The 17,478-nt window shown below is 48.3% G+C and overlaps 1 protein-coding gene across 7 annotated transcripts in view; it reads left to right on the top strand.

Moving 5' to 3' along the window:
- ASH2L (ASH2 like, histone lysine methyltransferase complex subunit) overlaps nt 1-17,478 on the top strand; it is a 90,976-nt gene that overhangs the window by 33,162 nt on the left and 40,336 nt on the right. For all 7 annotated transcript variants that reach the window (XR_012234689.1, XR_012234686.1, XR_012234688.1 and 4 more), the window contains exons 14-15: nt 8,236-8,334; nt 8,447-8,506. Coding sequence is in view for 3 of the 7 variants with exons in the window: in XM_073588808.1 (XP_073444909.1) it covers nt 8,236-8,334; nt 8,447-8,506 (159 nt within the window). In the remaining 4 variants the exon portion in view is untranslated. The remainder of the gene's footprint in view (nt 1-8,235; nt 8,335-8,446; nt 8,507-17,478) is intronic.

The raw sequence follows: 17,478 nt of genomic DNA, 5'->3' as shown, positions 1-17,478 counted from the left end.
GAGGGATACAGAGTGAAAAGTCACATCTGTACTCCCACATGGAGTCTGCAAGTACGGCGTGTACTGCCACCCCGTATCCTTGCAGTTCTCCGCGGCAGGACCAGCCAGATGGACGCCGACACCAAGACGTGCCAGCGACTCCAGGGTCCTTGTCGCCAGTCTCCCTCCCACTCGCCTACCAGAGCCTGTCGGTTGGATGAGACGCAAGACTTCTTCAGACAGGTAACGGATCGTGGATGGGTGAGTATTAGGCCCCGGCTTCATATTTATTTACCTGGCTGCCCATTCCCGACGGTCACCTCTTCAATGGTCACAGGGGTAGGCGCTGCGGTCGCTCGCAGTCGCCACAAGGCTATAGGCAGCTCAATGTTGCTGGGCATCCCCCCCCCTTCCCTCCCCCCTTTCTGGGTACAGGGAGCACAGGGTTTTTTCCCATTGGGAGCAACTTGCGACTGCGGCGTCCCACTTTTTCGGACCTCCGCGCCGACCCCCTGCTGACAGGCGGCCGCCGCAACTAATTTAGGCCCCGGCTTCAGTTCGGGCCTACCGCTGCGTCGCGGCCACGCCCCCCGCCCCTTTCTTCTAAGCGGGCTTCTCTCCCGCTCTTCCCAGGCCCTCCCACCGCCTGTCCTTCACCTGCCCAGCCTGTTATTGGCTAGAGGGCGGTGAATCGTTAACCCTGCGTGGTGCTCCGCCCTCCCTCCTGTCCTAAGGCACGCTTTTTCTCAGGACGGCGCCATTTTCCCAGCCTGTTAGCCGGGCACCAGCTCCTCACTGGACAGCATCTTCTCCAGCTGGTTTTTTTCAGGAAGTCTGTCGGCCGGATTTCGCTCTGACCTGCATCCACTGACAGGTCGCAGAGCATCGCTTCTGGGGACACCGGACCGTGAGTAGCTCTGCACTGCAGACTGACCCTTCTCCGCCCTCTGTCCCCCAACCTTCCGGCATTACCTCAGCTTTTCACTATGTCTAAGTCTGATCGTACCCGCTCTACCGCCCCCCCCTGCACTTTAGTCAAGTACTTTGCATGTTCTTCGTGCAATCGCAAACTTCCCTCAGGCCAGTCCACTCCCCTCTGCCTGGATTGTAGCAATCCAATTCAGCCTGATGCCGTCCAGGAGCCATCTGCGGCCCCAGGTGAGAGTGAGCCCCCCATGCCTGGCTGGGCCTCCTCGCTATCTCAATCAGTGGCAGACCTCACCAGGGTGTCTCAGTCCCTGGTGGCCGTTCTTGATAAGTTGCCCCTGGACTCTTCAGCAGGGCTAAGCAGGTCCCAAATTGTTCCATCTGAATCAGCCAGCGGTAGTCGCAAAAGACCCTGGCAAGATTCCCAGCCGGAATCCTCTCCTAGTCCCATCTCACCGCATAGCCCTTCTCACCAGTCTCCCTCTCGGGCCTCCTCTCCCGAGTCAGGGGAAGCGCTTTTGGACAGGTCATCTGAGGGGATTTTAGAGCTGGATTCAGACCAGGATGCAAGCATGAAGGTCACAGTGCAGGACCTCATTGCTGCGATCCATCATACCTTCGATATTGCTGACTCCTCTGCAAAATCCTCAGATCAGGAGGTTTCGTTCAGACGGGCAGAAACTCCCTCCAGGGTTTTTCCTTTCCATTCCCAGTTTGGGAAAATTTTTACCAAGGAAAGAGAGGATCCGACCAGACGCTTTCAAAGAGGAAAACGTCTCGGCATACTCTACCCATTTGCTAAGGAGCTCACGGACAACTGGTCGGCCTCTCCCTCGGTCGATCCGCCCGTGTCCAGGCTATCCAATAACACGGTTCTCCCGCTTTCAGGCGTGGCGTCCCTAAAGGATTCTAATGACAGGATTATAGAATCCCTGGCGAAGTCTGCCTTTGAAGCGGCTTCAGCGGCGGTGTGTCCAATCTTTGCTTCATCCTGGACAGCAAAGACCATAGCCACGTGGGCAGACGACCTTCGGCAGGGCATCTTAGATAAGGCGCAACCGGAGCATTTGGCCAATCTCGCCAATCAGATCTCCCATGCTGGGGACTATCTTCTCTCCGCTTCCTTGGATGCTGCATCCTGTGCAGTTCAGGCGTCAAGCAACGTTATTGCAATTCGACGTACACTTTGGCTAAAGGCATGGCAAGCGGACTTGTCTTCTAAAAAGTCCCTCACTAACCTGCCTTTTCAGGGGGTGCGCCTCTTTGGGTCCCAATTGGACCAGATTATTAAGGACGCCACCGGAGGCACGGGTTCACTCCTCCCTCAGTCCAAGCCTCGCAGACCCCCACTAAGGCGTCAGTTTCGACCCTTTCGGACTTTCCGCCGTTTCAATACGGCGGACAACTCCTCCAGCCAACAGAGACCGCAGGCTCGCCAGGAGAGAAGGAAAGTTTCCTTCAGACCCACTCCTTCCTGGCGACCCCACTCCTCTGGACGGTCTACTTCAGCATGACTATCATCGGGCACGCGAAGGGCCTTTCCAATTGGGAGGTCGACTTCTTTCCTTCAGGGACGTTTGGCTGGCCGCCGTGGAGGACGCCTGGGTCAGGGAGGTCGTATCCTCAGGATACAAGATAGAGTTCGTCTCTCTCCCACGGGATCGTTTCTTCGAATCCCGGCCTCCAAAGGATCCAGCCTTGATCCCGGGGTTCTCTACAGCTATCGCCGCTCTCCTCAGTTCCGGGGTGATTGTGCCCGTTCCCGAATCGGAGCGCTTCACGGGGTTCTACTCGAACCTGTTTGTAGTGCCGAAAAAAGACGGCGCAGTTCGACCCATCTTGGATCTCAAGCTGCTCAACAAGAGGGTCCGCCTTCGCCACTTCCGCATGGAGTCGCTTCGCTCGGTCATCGCCTCCATGGAGGAGCAGGAATTCATGTGCTCAATAGACATCCAAGATGCCTATTTACATGTTCCAATTTTCTCCGGACATCAGAAGTTCCTGCGCTTTGCAATTCGACAGCACCACTACCAGTTTGTCGCACTGCCCTTCGGTCTTGCCACCGCTCCCAGAGTCTTCACGAAGATCATGGCTGCGTTGATGGCTTTGTTGAGAGTCAGAGGCCTCGTTCTTTTCCCGTACCTAGACGATATTCTGATCAAGGCTCCCTCATTCCAACAGGCTCACCAAAGTTTGTCATTCGTCCTGGACACTCTTTCCAATTTTGGGTGGATCGTCAACAGGAAAAAGTCCTGTCTGGTTCCTACCCAACGCCTGGTCTTTCTAGGTCTTCTGTTCGACACTCGTCGGTCAAGGGTCTTTCTCCCACAAGAAAAGATTCTCTCTCTGCAGCAGGAAGTACGATCGCTGCAGACCTCGCGATTCCCATCCCTCCGTACAGCCATGAGGGTCCTGGGAAAGATGGTTGCGGCGATAGAGGCTGTTCCCTTTGCCCAATTTCACGCCAGGCCTCTCCAGCAGGCCATTCTGTCGAAATGGAACAGGTCGCCTCGGTCCCTGGATCGCTCTGTCCATCTTTCTTACCGGATCAAGCGGTCTCTCAACTGGTGGTTGTCGTCACCTCTCATTCTATCGGGTCGATCCTTCCTTCCCATTCACTGGCAGATAGTAACCACAGATGCCAGTCTCCTCGGTTGGGGTGCTGTGTTCCGCAACCACACTGTTCAGGGTCGATGGTCGGATCGGGAATCAGCGCTACCGATCAACGTTCTGGAGATTCGAGCGATCCATCTTGCTCTGGTCCACTGGGAAAGGCTCCTCAAGGGACTGCCGGTACGGATTCAGACAGACAACGCCACAGCGGTGGCATATGTCAACCGCCAAGGGGGAACACTGAGTGTTTCAGCCCTGGCGGAGGTGTCCAAGATTCTTCGTTGGGCGGAGATTTCCGTCCCGACAATTTCCGCGGTTCACATTCCCGGCGTAGACAACTGGGCCGCCGATTTTCTCAGCCGCGAGGGTCTCGCGGCGGGAGAATGGTCCCTACATCCGGAAGTGTTTCATCTGCTCTGCCTTCGGTGGGGAACCCCGGATGTAGACCTCATGGTGTCTCGCCTCAACAGGAAAGTCCCACAATTCGTGTCCAGGTCTCGGGACCCTCTGGCAGTGGGCGCCGACGCCCTGGCCGTTCCTTGGTCCCAGTTCGAACTTCCCTACCTGTTCCCTCCTCTGCCTCTTCTTCCCAAGCTGTTGAAGAAGATCAAGGCAGAAGGACTTCCGGTCATTCTCATCGCCCCGAATTGGCCCAGAAGGTCTTGGTTCGCGGACATTGTCAACCTTCTCGCGGACGCCCCCTGGAAGCTTCCAGACAGAACAGATCTGCTGTCTCAGGGTCCGATTTGCCACCCCAATTCTCGGCCGCTCAATTTAACGGCGTGGCTGTTGAGACCGAGGTTCTGAAACGAGCAGGATTTTCCGACCACGTAATTCAGACCATGATCCGAGCCAGAAAGCCATCATCTTCCAAGATTTACTACCGTACTTGGAAGGCCTATTTCACTTGGTGTGAGACCAATGACGTCGCGCCCATGTCCTTTTCGCTCCCTTCAGTCCTAGCGTTTCTTCAGGCAGGATTGGATGCGGGGCTTGCCCTCAGTTCCCTGAAGGGTCAAGTTTCGGCGCTGTCCATTCTGTTTCAGAAAACGTTGGCTTCCCGTCCTCAGGTTAAGACCTTTCTTCAGGGCGTGGCTCACACGGTCCCGCCGTACCGGGCGCCCGTGGATCCATGGGATCTTAATCTGGTTCTTGCGGTTCTGCAAGGTCCGCCCTTTGAACCCCTCAGGGATATTTCCCTTTCTCTCCTTTCTTGGAAGGTAGCCTTTCTGGTGGCCATCACCTCCGTCCGGCGCGTGTCGGAATTGGCAGCTCTTTCGTGCCGCTCTCCCTTTCTGGTTCTCCACCAGGATAAGGTAGTTCTGCGGCCTCCGCCCTCGTTCCTTCCGAAGGTGGTGTCCTCGTTTCACCTCAACTAGGATATCGTGCTCCCGTCCTTTTGTCCGAATCCAACTCATCCCCGAGAGCGGTCCTTGAACAAGCTGGACCTGGTTAGGGCGGTAAGAGTCTATCTGTCTAGGACGACTTCCTTGCGAAAGACAGAGTCTCTTTTCATTATCCCTGATGGAGCGCGGAAAGGTCACCCGGCGTCAAAAGCCACCATTGCTCGCTGGATCAGATCGGCTATCCTCATTTTGGGTTCAGGTTTGCTATTTCTTCCTGCTGCATTCTGCAGGCCATGTCAGTTATATTTTCTGCCTACGGCGTGAGTATCTGACTCTGGTAGTACCCTGATTTGTCCTGCTGCGCTTTCTGACCTTGCACGTGTCTGTCCCTCCCTCTCTGCCCGTCCCGTTTTAGGGTTTCCCGATTGCTTTTGGATTTCCAGGTTTTCGACTCGGCTTTGACTCTGACTTGATGTTGCCTCTGGTCCATGGTACTTCTGCCTTTTGTTCTGGAATTCACCCTTTGGCACTCCACTGCCTCTTTGCTTGCTTTTTCCCTTGGTACTGTTTGATGGTCTTGGTTTTGACTTGGCTTGTTTGACTACTCTGGTGCCACCTGGTAGTGGCTTCGCTGCAGCATTGCCTGTCTGCTCTTGCAGACTTGTTACTATCCTTCCACTCTATTGCCATCTAGTGGAGGTTACAGTTACCTGCATAGCTGCAGTGTGACACCAAGGTTATGTATCTTGCCATCCCGACTCCTAAGTCTCGATCAGCTCCTCGACCTGCGGCATCCGATATGCACTCGACTTGGAGACTTCATTCAGCTTCTGATAATCAATGCCGAATCTCCATTCTCCACCGGGTTTTGGGACAAGGACAATCGGGTTAAACCATTCGCTCTTGGATTCCTCAATGACTCAGATTTAGCATACGCTCCACTTCCTTGGAGATCAGTTCTCGGCAGGCCAATGGAATTCGGTAGGGCTTCAAATTTACCTGCACATGGTACACCATCAGAACCTTGTGTTCTATGACATCTGTATACCCTGGCAAATCTGAGAACAGGTCCTGCATCTGCTGCAGCAATTCCCGACATTGAAGACGTCACAGTAGCCAAAAAAAACAATGTCCACTTCTGGCTTAACCAACAAACATGGAATTTCAATGGGGTCACTTTCTTGCCAAGCCTTGGTGGGTAGCGGTATGAGGGGATATCTGAAGTGAGAAGTGGGAGCGGATAACTGGCAGATGAGACAAGACTTGCAATACCTTAGGACTTCCCAGTGACATTCAGGCCAATAGAACCTCCGCATGAGCCGTTCTTGAGTTTTGTCCACCCCCAGATGGACACCCAAGACTTGTGAATGAGCCATGTCCAACACCCTCCATCTAGAGGATCCTGGTACCAACAATTATTCCATGATCTTCTCCCTCACCTTAGTAATCTGGTACAATAAGTCTCCACTCAATGTGAAATGGGAAAACCTGGTGTCAGCCCCCAGTTCCTGTGCAATGCTATTTTATAACAGTTACTTCATTGAATGCTTCCTTTAGACTTGAGTCCCTATGTTGGGCGAACTAAAACTTTCCTCCAGTCACCCCTATATCAAGAATGTCGGCCTCCAGAGGATACTACCTCCCTATCTCCCACCATTACGCAGAAGGGAAATCCATCAGTCTATGGGGTTGGTGAGTCTTCTTTAGGGCCACCCTTTTTCTTACCCGAGTAATCAAGGTCTTTACCCCCTGCCCCCAAAAGTCCCAAAACGGCAGAAAGTCCCGGCCTATGATAATTGGGTGCAATGAATCCTGGACCACACCAACCTTATGGGACTCAGTGCCTTGCATTGTCTCAATATCCAGTTTAGCCACCGGATAATCTTTAGGAGTCCCGTGAATGCAGCGGATGCACTCCTTCTTCCCAAGGATAAATTGGAGAGGGAGTGTGGCTCTCATGAGGGTTACCAAACTCTGAGTCTAGTAGTCCAGTTATTTGCAGACCATTCACTTTTACCGGACAAGTTTGGTTCCCTCACAGTGTGGACAGTCCACACTGCAGGCAGGATATGAGTAGAATGAACATCTGCGTCCCATGCTGCAGTCCATTTGCTTGGTGGTCATGGAACAATGGGCAGCTATAATGACCTGGATCATGACGTCTCCAGCAAATTGCATTCCCCCGATGAGACTCTTGGCATGATCTCAGATCCCCCGTATGGAGTGGGTTTCCTCTCCAAGGAACGGATCTCAACGCTGAAAAATAGATAAAGTGCACAAGAACATATCAAAATATCTTCAACATCCGTTTTTGATGTTTAATGGTAGGAATGGCAAGTGTAAGGTTTTGTGACGTGGATTGCCAGCTTATTTATGGTGGCCATAATATTAACTAATACTTTACATATTTTGATATGTTCTTGTGCACTTTATCTATTTTTCAGGGTGTAGTTGGGCCCATATGGCTCTGTATCTGTGGCCTCTGTTCACACAGGATACATTTGGGAGGCACTGGGCCCGCCTGATCTAAAAGTATGGACGGTGGTAATAGGCTGTAAGCCAGATGCTCTGCATCACCTTGAATCACCGTGAATTATGCAACATATAGATTGGAGTTTTTTGTGCATTAGTATTTGCACCTGTGTTGCTGCCATAATTAGAGAAGTCCGGAAGTAACCTGCGTCTTGCTCGAGATCCCAGCGGAGCAGGGGAGATTACAGCTCCTGTCCCGGGTGGCGCTGACATCAATTGTATTCGCATCTGACGGACGTGAGTACAGCTAAGTGCAGGAAGCAACGGCCGGGACGCGGGAGAGAGGGATGAGCGGTGTCTGTGATCAGCACCGCTAGCACGTATGCCCGAACCTCAGTTATCACTGTGCTGAATGTTTGCGGTTGTAATGTGAAAAAAATGTGGAAAAATTCACAGGGTATGAATACTTCTTCAAAGCACTGGATAGGTAGATATCTAGTGCCCAGATTTGCTGCCAAGATGGGCCTGCCCCACACATACGGTAATATCCAGAGAGCTTATATCCTTCCTGACTGTTAAGAGGGGGAGATAACGTTAAAAAAGTGTTTTATAGCAATTAAAACTGAGAAATCCTACAAGAAAAATCTGTGTGCCTCAGAGGCTCAGGCATGTCTCTCTACGAATTTTACACCCCTGTGTTTGGATATGCCACAACTGGCTGCAGCAGGAGCCTCCCCCAATTTCTAATCTTTTCCCATTTGTCATCCCAGAATGGAGTAGGCTAGCTTGAGCTTTCTTCCCCCTACTTTCACAGTGGTGGCTACATGACCTCTAGTTCACATGTCCTTCATTTCGGCTCTGTTTTATCCTACTAACAGTTTTTTTTTTCTCTATGCAGATCATCTTTTATAAGAATGGGGCCAGTCAGGGAGTGGCCTATAAAGATGTTTTTGAAGGTGTCTATTACCCAGCTATATCTCTCTACAAAGGCTGCCAAGTAAGTATATAGTGAATTCAGTTTTGCTAGGGATTTTAGAAATGCAAAATAATTAAAAAATAATTTATTCCGACTTGCTTGATATTTATATATTTTTTTTTTTTTTTTATAGGTTTCTGTTAATTTTGGACCTCATTTTAAGTATCCACCGAAGAATAAGTCTTTCTGTCCTGTGAGTATTTAAAGGGGGGAGGCTGTGCTAAGGGTCTAAAGGTACTGTCACACTTAGGGATGTACCAGCGATCCCGACCAGCGATATGACGCGGTCAGGGTCGCTGGTACTGTCGGGGTCGTAAACGACAATAAATCCTCATTCACCAGTCATTCCAAATCATTGTGCGAGAGCAAAACATCTGGTACCGATTAAGAATGACTCAGACACGTAGCTGATTCAATCTTAGCTAATGTCCTGCATCCACACCTGTCAGGAGCAGTACAACAACTGGCTTTTATTTAAAAATACACAATACTATATTGAGTGTTAGGGGAAGGCGTGCATTAGGCGGGGTTTATGCAGTATACATCTAGTGTCCAGTCTCTCTCTGATTCGTCAAACGTCTCCCGATGGTTACTCCTTCTTCACATTCCTGAGTTATCTTTTTTTAGGAGAAATGAAACTTAGGAGAAATGAAACTTAACTCTTTAGACACTGAATTTAAGTGAAAGTGAACACTGGCAGCCATCTTTAATACAGTTACATTTGCATTAGCAAGCAATTAGGAAAAACTTATTGTTTCACAGTATAAAAATATAAAAGTTATATAAGAAAATATATTTTTACCTTGACAATACATCGCTAAGTGGTCGCTAGTGAGCTGCCACACAGGCAGATCTCACCAGCGACATCGCTGGGGACGGGGGTCGCTACTTACCTGTCACACTAGGCGATCCTGCGTCTCCCGCCCGGCTCGTCGCTTGTCTCTCCACAAGAAGCGCCGCAGGAAGCTGACGACGAGAAACAGTCCTGGATGTTCTCGCGCGATCAGCGATAACCAGCGGGGGGAGAGGGTTGTAGGTAAGTATCACACACAGCAATATCGCTATAACGTCACAAGTTGTAGCGATATTGCTAGCGATATCGCTTAGTGTGACAGTACCTTTAGAACTTTCTAGGCTTTGTTTGCAGAGCATTAAGCATTTTATATGACAGCTATCCTGTCATATGCATCTGCTCGTTCCAGAGGGGCAGTGTGCTCAGGAGATATCACTATGTTTTGGGAGACGTATAAAAATATTCAGTACTTTGCAAAAGTTTTAGGCAGGTGTGGAAAAAGCTGCTGCAAAGTATGGATTCTGTCAGGTATGGAAGTTGCCAAGGGAATAAGAGAAATCTAAAGCAAATCAATATTTGGCTTTAAAAGAAGATCAAAGCATCAATTGTTCTAGAATACACACCCACACAATTTTTGAATGATCTCAGGAGGGAGGTAGTTCTAAACATCTTGGAGAACTAACCACAGATCTTCTATGGATTTTACGTGTTCTAATCCCTCTGTCTCTTGATATAATTGTAGACTGCTAAATGATATTGAGATCAGGGTTCTGTGAAGTCGTATCAACACTTCCAGGATGATGCAAAGGCAAATATGCCACAGCCTGTAGTATCGGAGAGCACACAGTTTGGTCCTGTGGCTCATCCATGCCGCGACCAGAGCTGTTAATCTTCAGGAGAGAACCCCTTTGACCTCAGGAAGCATGGCACAGTGTGCATCTATAAGTTCTAAGAATATTTGAGGTTTTAAGGAAAATAGTAGAATTTTAGAATGTACAGTTAGGTCCAGAAATATTTGGACAGTGACACAAGTTTTGGCATTTCAGCTGTTTACCAAAACATATTCAAGTTACAGTTATATAATCAATATTGGCTTAAAGTGTAGACTCAGCTTTAATTTGTGGCTATTCACATTCTAATTTAGTGTTTTAAGAATTACAGGTTTTTAATATGTAGCTGCCTCTTTTTAAGGGAACCAAAACTGATTGGGGAATTATGTCAAAAGCTCTTTAATGAGCTGCATGGGCCTTTCCCTTATTAATCCATCATTTAAACAGGTAGAAGGTCTGGACCTAATTCCAGGTGTGGCATTTGCATTTGGAAGCTGTTGCTGTGAACCCACAACATGTGATCAAAGGAGCTCTCAATGAAAGAGAAACAGAACATAATTCATTTGAGGGAAAGAAGAAAAAAAAATCCGAGAAATAGCAGAAATGTTAGAAGTGGCTGAATCAACAGTTTGGAACATTCTGCAAAAAAAAAAAAAAAAGCGCATTGGTGAACTTGGAAACGCAAAGGGGACTAAATATCTACGGAAGGCAAAAGTGGTGTAGGATTGCAGAATCATTTCTTTGGTGAAGAAAAACCCTTTACAACATCCACCCAAGTGAAGAACCCTCTACAGGAAGTAGTTGCTTCAGTTTCTTAAGTCTACCCTAAAGAGAAGACTTCATGGGAGCAAATACAGAGGATTCACCACAAGGCCAAGAAGGAAAGAAAGGCCACTTTAGACTTTACCAAAAAACATCTAAAGAAGCTGCCCAGTTCTGAAAAAGCATTCTATGGACAAATGAAACAAAGACTAAAATCAACCTGTACCAGAATGCTGAAAAGTATGAAGAAGGCTTGGAACGGCTCATCATCCAACACACAGCAATATCCTCTGTAACACATGGTGGGGCCGTGTGATGGCGCGGTCATGAATGGCTTCCAATGCTGCTGAGTCACTAGTGTTAAATGATGATGTGACTGAAGATAGAAGCATCCAGATGAATTCTGCAGTGTACAAGGTGATACTTTCTGCTCAGATGCAACCAAATGCAGCAAGATGGATTGGACGGCGCTTCACAGGACAGAAGAACAATGACCCAAAACCTACTGTGAAAACTATCTAAGGGTATGTGCACACGCTGCGGATTGGGGTGCAGATTTTGTCAAATCCGCAGGTAAATCTGCAGGTAAAAGACCTGCAGTTTTACCTGCGGATTGATCTGCGGTTTTGCCCTGCAGTTTTTCATCTCCACAATGGAGGAGATGGCAAACTGCAGCAGAATCCGCAGAAAGAATTGACATGTTTCAAAACCGCAGCAAAACCGCGCGGAAAAATCTGCACCGTCTGCACTGCGGTTTTTTATTCCCATAGGGAATAATGGTACTGTACACCGCAGCAAAAACTCCGCAGCGGCCAAATCCGCTGCGGAATCGCAGCAGAATCCGCAGCGTGTGCACACACCCTTAGAAGTCAAAGAAGTGGACTATTGTGCAACAGCCAAGTCACCACCAGATTTCAACTCCATGGAGCAGCATTTCACATGCTTAAGACAAAACTTAACCCCTCAATGACTGAGGCAATTTTGACCTTAATGACCATGCCTAATTTTTACAATTCTGACCAGTGTCACTTTGAGGTAATAACTCTGGAACGCTTCAACGGATTCCACTGATTCTGAGATTGTTTTTATTTTGTGACATATTGTACTCCATGATAGTGGTAAAATTTCTTTGATATGACTTGAGTTTATTTGCGGTGGCCCCACCCCCCCCTGAAATTTTGAAATTTGGCAAAAATTTTATAATTTTCAAACTTCTAATTTTTATGCCCTTAAATCAGAGTCATGTCACACAAAATAGTTAATAAATAACATGGCCCTCGTGTCTACTTTAAATCAGTACAGTTTTGGAAACAAATTTTTTTTTTTTGTTTGTTAGGAAGTTATAAGGGTTAACAGTTAACTAGCAATTTTCTCATTTTTCTAACAGAATTTAGAAAACCTTTTTTTCTGTGATCACATCATATTTCAAGTGTCTTTGAGGGGGTCTATATAACAAAGTACCCAAAAGTGACACTATTCTAAAAACTGTACCCCCTCAAGGTGTTCAAAACTCTTCAGATTCTTCACTGGAACTGAAGCAATGTGGAAGGCAAAAATGAACATTCAATTTGTTAACAAAATTTACTTTAGACCCAAACTTTTTTTTTTTTTTCTTTTTCACAAGGTTGACTTGAGAAAATGGACCCCAAAATTTGTTGTACAATTTTTCCTGAATTTGTCGATACCTTATTTGTGGGGGAAATCTACTGTTTGGGTGCATGGCAGGGCTCTGAAAGGAAGGAACGCCATTTAACTTTTACTCTTCGCCACGACAGCACCCACTTGGAGGTATCGGATCCGCCCATTTGGAACAGGAAACCCTACAGGAAAGATAAAAGGGGCGGTCCGCCTTTCCTCCTTAGTTTTGGTTTCCTGTTACAAATGGAGCAGGATCCTGCAGGATCTTACCTGGGCCATGCATCCGCCTGTGCGGTCTCCTCGGGAAAGGCAGGGGCTGCGGTCCGGAAGCAGCGTCGGGGGAGACTCCGTTTGACGGTTCCCCCCTCGTCTGGCGGCAAAATGGTGATGACCGGGTCCGGGTATGGCCGCCCGGTCTTACCAGGGAGCGGACCGGTCTGGCATCCGGAGGGGCCCCCCCCCCCCCTTCGGTGGTGACACAGTGTGGGAGGTGAGGCCATGAGCGCACGAACCGCGCGTGTGAGTAGCGGGGGCGCAGGAGCCGGCCGGCGCCCGACGCTCCTATACCCCGGAAGTAATGGTTGAACTTCCGGGGTAGGATGGCGATGACGCGGCGTATGCGCCCTGACACAGGGCGACTTCCGGGGGCACGACAGGAGAAGATAAAACAGCGCTGCAACGATGGAACCATGTCGTCCCCCACGGAGTCGCAGGCCCCAGCAGGGGATTCAGCTGGGGGCAATTCCACCAGGGACCGCAACGCCAGGACAGAGACTGCCCGCAGGAGTGAGGCAGCAGAAACCCGATCCAGACCGTCTCAGCCATCCGACCCGGTATTAAGCTTCACTGGGTGAGTGTGCAAAGTATATACTCTACCTAATAAGCTAAAACCTCTCCCCCCCCCCCCCTCCCCCCTCTCTCCTTTCCTTTGACCTCCTACCTCAGTCAAAGAAAAAAGAAAAAATTAAACATAAAGAATGCGCATTATGTTCAGAGCCTCTCCCTGACTCCTACCCCAAAAAACTCTGCAAACAATGCATGAAAGAGACCAGGCAGGGGTCGACGATATCTTCTAAAGATATCCGAGCCATAATTAGGGAGGAGATACAAGCCATCAACCGCGCCAGCACTCCCTCAGAGTCCAGTCATAAGAGACAGGCCGTTGTTAGTTCAGAGTCAGAGGAAGAACAGGAGTTAAACTCAGGCTCCGCATCCACGTCCTCATCGTCATCCTCGGAGATGGAAGGACGGGCATGTTTTCCACTGGACAGCGTAGATAATCTAGTAAAAGCGGTCAGAAATACCATGGGGTGTGAAGAGGAAAGGGGCGCCCAAACCGCGCAGGACATTGTTTGCGGGATTGGCAGAAAAAAAGAGGAGATCATTTCCGGTGATACCGGCAATTAAGGACCTCATCAAAAGAGAGTGGGAAAAGCACGACCAGAGAGGTTTTCTCCCATCAGCCTCAAAACGGAAGTATCCGTTCACTGATGAAGACCTATTGAAATGGACTAAAATACCAAAAGTGGATGCCGTCATAGCCTCCACTTCCAAACAGACCTCGATCCCGGTCGAGGACGCAGGATTGTTAGCAGACCCATTAGACCGAAAGGCAGAATCTTCGCTCAAAAGGTCCTGGGAGTCCACCACCGGGGTATTCAAACCTGCAATAGCCAGCACATGTACTGCTAGATCAATGCTGGTATGGCTAGATCAGTTAGATCAGCAAATCGAACAAAGAATGTCAAGGGAGAAACTGCGTGCAGCCATCCCGTTGATAAGAGGTGCAGCTGCCTTTATGGCAGATGCTTCAGCGGACACCCTAAGACTGGCAGCGAGGTCGGCAGCCCTGGTGAATAACGCCAGACGCACGCTGTGGATAAAAAGCTGGAAAGGGGACGCACAATCAAAATCCAAAATTAGTGCAACCCCATGCGAGGGTGAGTTCCTCTTCGGAAAAGCCTTAGACGAAATTCTCGCCAAGGCAAAAGAGAGGAAAAAGGTCTTCAGTGATTCTCCCATTCTGTTTTATAGGAAAACCTTTAAGAGACGGCCATTCGGGAGAAGAAGACAGTCGGACAGAACGAATAGATGGGCCACGAAAGACGAAAAACAGAAGGGTACCATCTTCAGAGGGCCAACATATAGGAGAGATAAAAATTAAAAGTTTAGACCCACCAGTTGGGGGTAGATTAAAATTTTTTGTTACCAAATGGGAACAAATTACGTTAAGCCCATGGATTTTGAACATAATCAGGGAAGGAATAAAGATTGAATTCCTTCAGATCCCTTATGAATTCTTTGTTATAACTCGCCTTAATTCCTCAGTTCAGCAAAAGGCTCTCGAAGACGAGATTCGAGTGCTTCTAGCTAAAAAAGTTTTAGTTGATGTCCCTGAGGGACAAGAGGGTAGAGGCTTTTATTCTCCCCTGTTTTTGGTTTCTAAACCAGACGGTACATTTAGAACCATTATTAATTTAAAGAAGCTTAATTCATTTATAAAAAATTATAACTTCAAAATGGAATCAATTAGATCCACTATAAAGCTTCTGTTCCCAAATTGCGTAATGGCAGGGATTGATTTAAAAGATGCTTATTATCATCTCCCTATTCACAATAGATTCCAGAAATACCTAAGAGTCGCAGTGGAAGTCGAGGGCAGGATTCGTCATTTCCAATACGCGGCCATGCCCTTCGGGCTTTCCACGGCACCAAGAATATTTACCAAGGTGATGGCAGAAGTGATGGCCTACCTTCGCCAAAAGGATACACTGATCGTGCCATATTTAGACGACTTCCTAATAATTGGGAATTCAGTCAAACAATGTGCCGAACGCGTGACTGACGCAATCTCGTCTTTTCAGAGCCTTGGCTGGATCATCAATATCAAAAAGTCCAGACTCGATCCACAATCTCTCCAGACATTTCTAGGATTTCAACTAGATTCCTTGACCCAGAGATGTCTACTACCTCAGGTAAAAATCACCCTCACGAAACAAAAAATACGAGCAGCTATAGATAAACCACGGGTATCCTTGAGAGGAGCAATGTCACTATTAGGATCACTAAATTCTTGCACCCCGGCAGTCTGGTGGGCCCAGTACCATGTCCGTACACTACAACACCAGATCCTCCAGGAGGATAAGCGACATAGTGGGCATTTACAGAGCAAAATAACCCTGTCACAAGAAGTCTTGACTTCTCTAGAGTGGTGGTTAGATGATGACCATTTATGTTCAGGAGTTCCATGGCTTATAGTTCCATCCTGTATCGTAACCACCGATGCCAGTCCCCGGGGCTGGGGAGCCCATATGGAGAATGAGTTTCATCAGGGAAAGTGGAATAGAGAGGAATGTGAATACTCATCCAATTTAAAAGAACTGACTGCAGTGTTCTATGCTCTATACAACTTCCTTCCGCAGCTCCAACAGAAGCATGTCAGGATACTATCGGACAATACCACCACCGTGGCCTATATAAACAAACAAGGAGGAACTCTATCAGAGACTCTGATGTCTTCAGCGGCAAGAATTTTAAACTTAGCAGAAAACTATTTTTTGTCCCTCTCGGCCCTTCATATCAGAGGCGAGAGCAATCAAAAGGCAGACTTCCTAAGCCGACACACTCTGCGGCAAGGAGAGTGGTGCCTCAATCAGAAGGTCTTCAGGGACATAGTAGCCCTATGGGGACAACCCGAGGTGGACCTTTTCGCCACAAAGGAGAACAGGCAGATAAAAACATTTGCCTCCCTATCTCCATCAGACCACCCAGACATACTAGACGCCCTTCTAGCTCCATGGAATTTCAACCTGGCGTATGCATTCCCTCCATTGATCCTCCTACCTCAAGTAATTCGGAAGATCAGAGACGACAAAGCAAGGGTAATCTTAATAGCACCGTTCTGGCCAAAAAGACCGTGGTTTTCGTGGCTGCAGACTATGTCAATAACAGATCCTTGGGTCCTTCCTTCAACTCCCAACCTACTCTCCCAAGGCCCCTTTTTCCACCCTCAAGTGGTCAGCTTGCACTTGACGGCGTGGAATTTGAGAGGCAGTTATTGAGGACAAGAGGATTCTCTGAGTCTTTAATTACTACACTACTACAAAGTAGAAAACAGTCCACAACCCAAATTTACACTAGAATATGGAAAAAATTTCTTCAATTCCATACAGTACCTCATACAGCAGAAGTTCCGATAATCCCAATCTTAGAATTTCTGCAGAAAGGGAAAGACTTAGGCTTAGCAGTAAATACGCTAAGAGTACAAATATCGGCATTAGGAGCACTATATGGCCATAATATAGCAGGCAACAAGTGGATAACTCGATTCATTACAGCATGTGAACGAATAGCTCCAATCCACATACCCTCCGTCCCTACATGGGATCTAAATCTGGTCTTAGACGCCCTAACGGTAGACCCCTTTGAGCCGATCGACACAATACCCTTCAAACACTTAGCACTTAAAATGGCCCTCTTGGTAGCACTGACCTCAGCTAGAAGAGTGGGTGATATCCAGGCCTTGTCAATAGATCCACCTTTTTTTCAAGAATACCAAGACAGATTGGTATTAAAACCAGACCCTGCCTACCTGCCAAAAGTGGCAACAAAATACCATAGATCTCAGGAGATACTCCTCCCAACCTTCTATATAAATCCCTCTACTCCGGAAGAGCAGAAGTTCCATACTCTGGACGTCAAAAGAACTGTCCTAAAATATATTGAGAGGTCCAACAGTTGGAGGCAGAGTAGGGCCCTATTTGTTTCATTTCAGGGCTGTAAGAAGGGGTATGGAGTCACGAAGGGCACCATTTCCCGGTGGATCAGAGAAGCCATTCGTTTAGCCTACTCCGCAAAAAACGAAGATCCTCCAGGGAACATCAGGGCGCATTCCACCAGGGCAATGGCAACTTCTTGGGCAGAAAAGGGAGATGTTCCGATTGAAACTATATGTAAGGCGGCAGTTTGGTCATCCCCTTCTACCTTCTATAACCACTATAGACTTGACCTTTCATCAGTCTCTGACTTAAGCTTTGGCCGGACTGTCCTTGACACAGTGGTCCCACCCAGGTGATGGTCTCTGGAATCTCTCCAAGTGGGTGCTGTCGTGGCGAAGAGTAAAAAGCTGGATTACTTACCGGT

The sequence above is a fragment of the Dendrobates tinctorius genome, unplaced genomic scaffold (genome assembly GCF_039654945.1).
Source record: "Dendrobates tinctorius isolate UK_male_01 unplaced genomic scaffold, ASM3965494v1 ptg000104l, whole genome shotgun sequence".
NCBI lineage: Eukaryota > Metazoa > Chordata > Amphibia > Anura > Dendrobatidae > Dendrobates > Dendrobates tinctorius.
This window is presented reverse-complemented; position numbering and strand designations above follow the sequence as displayed.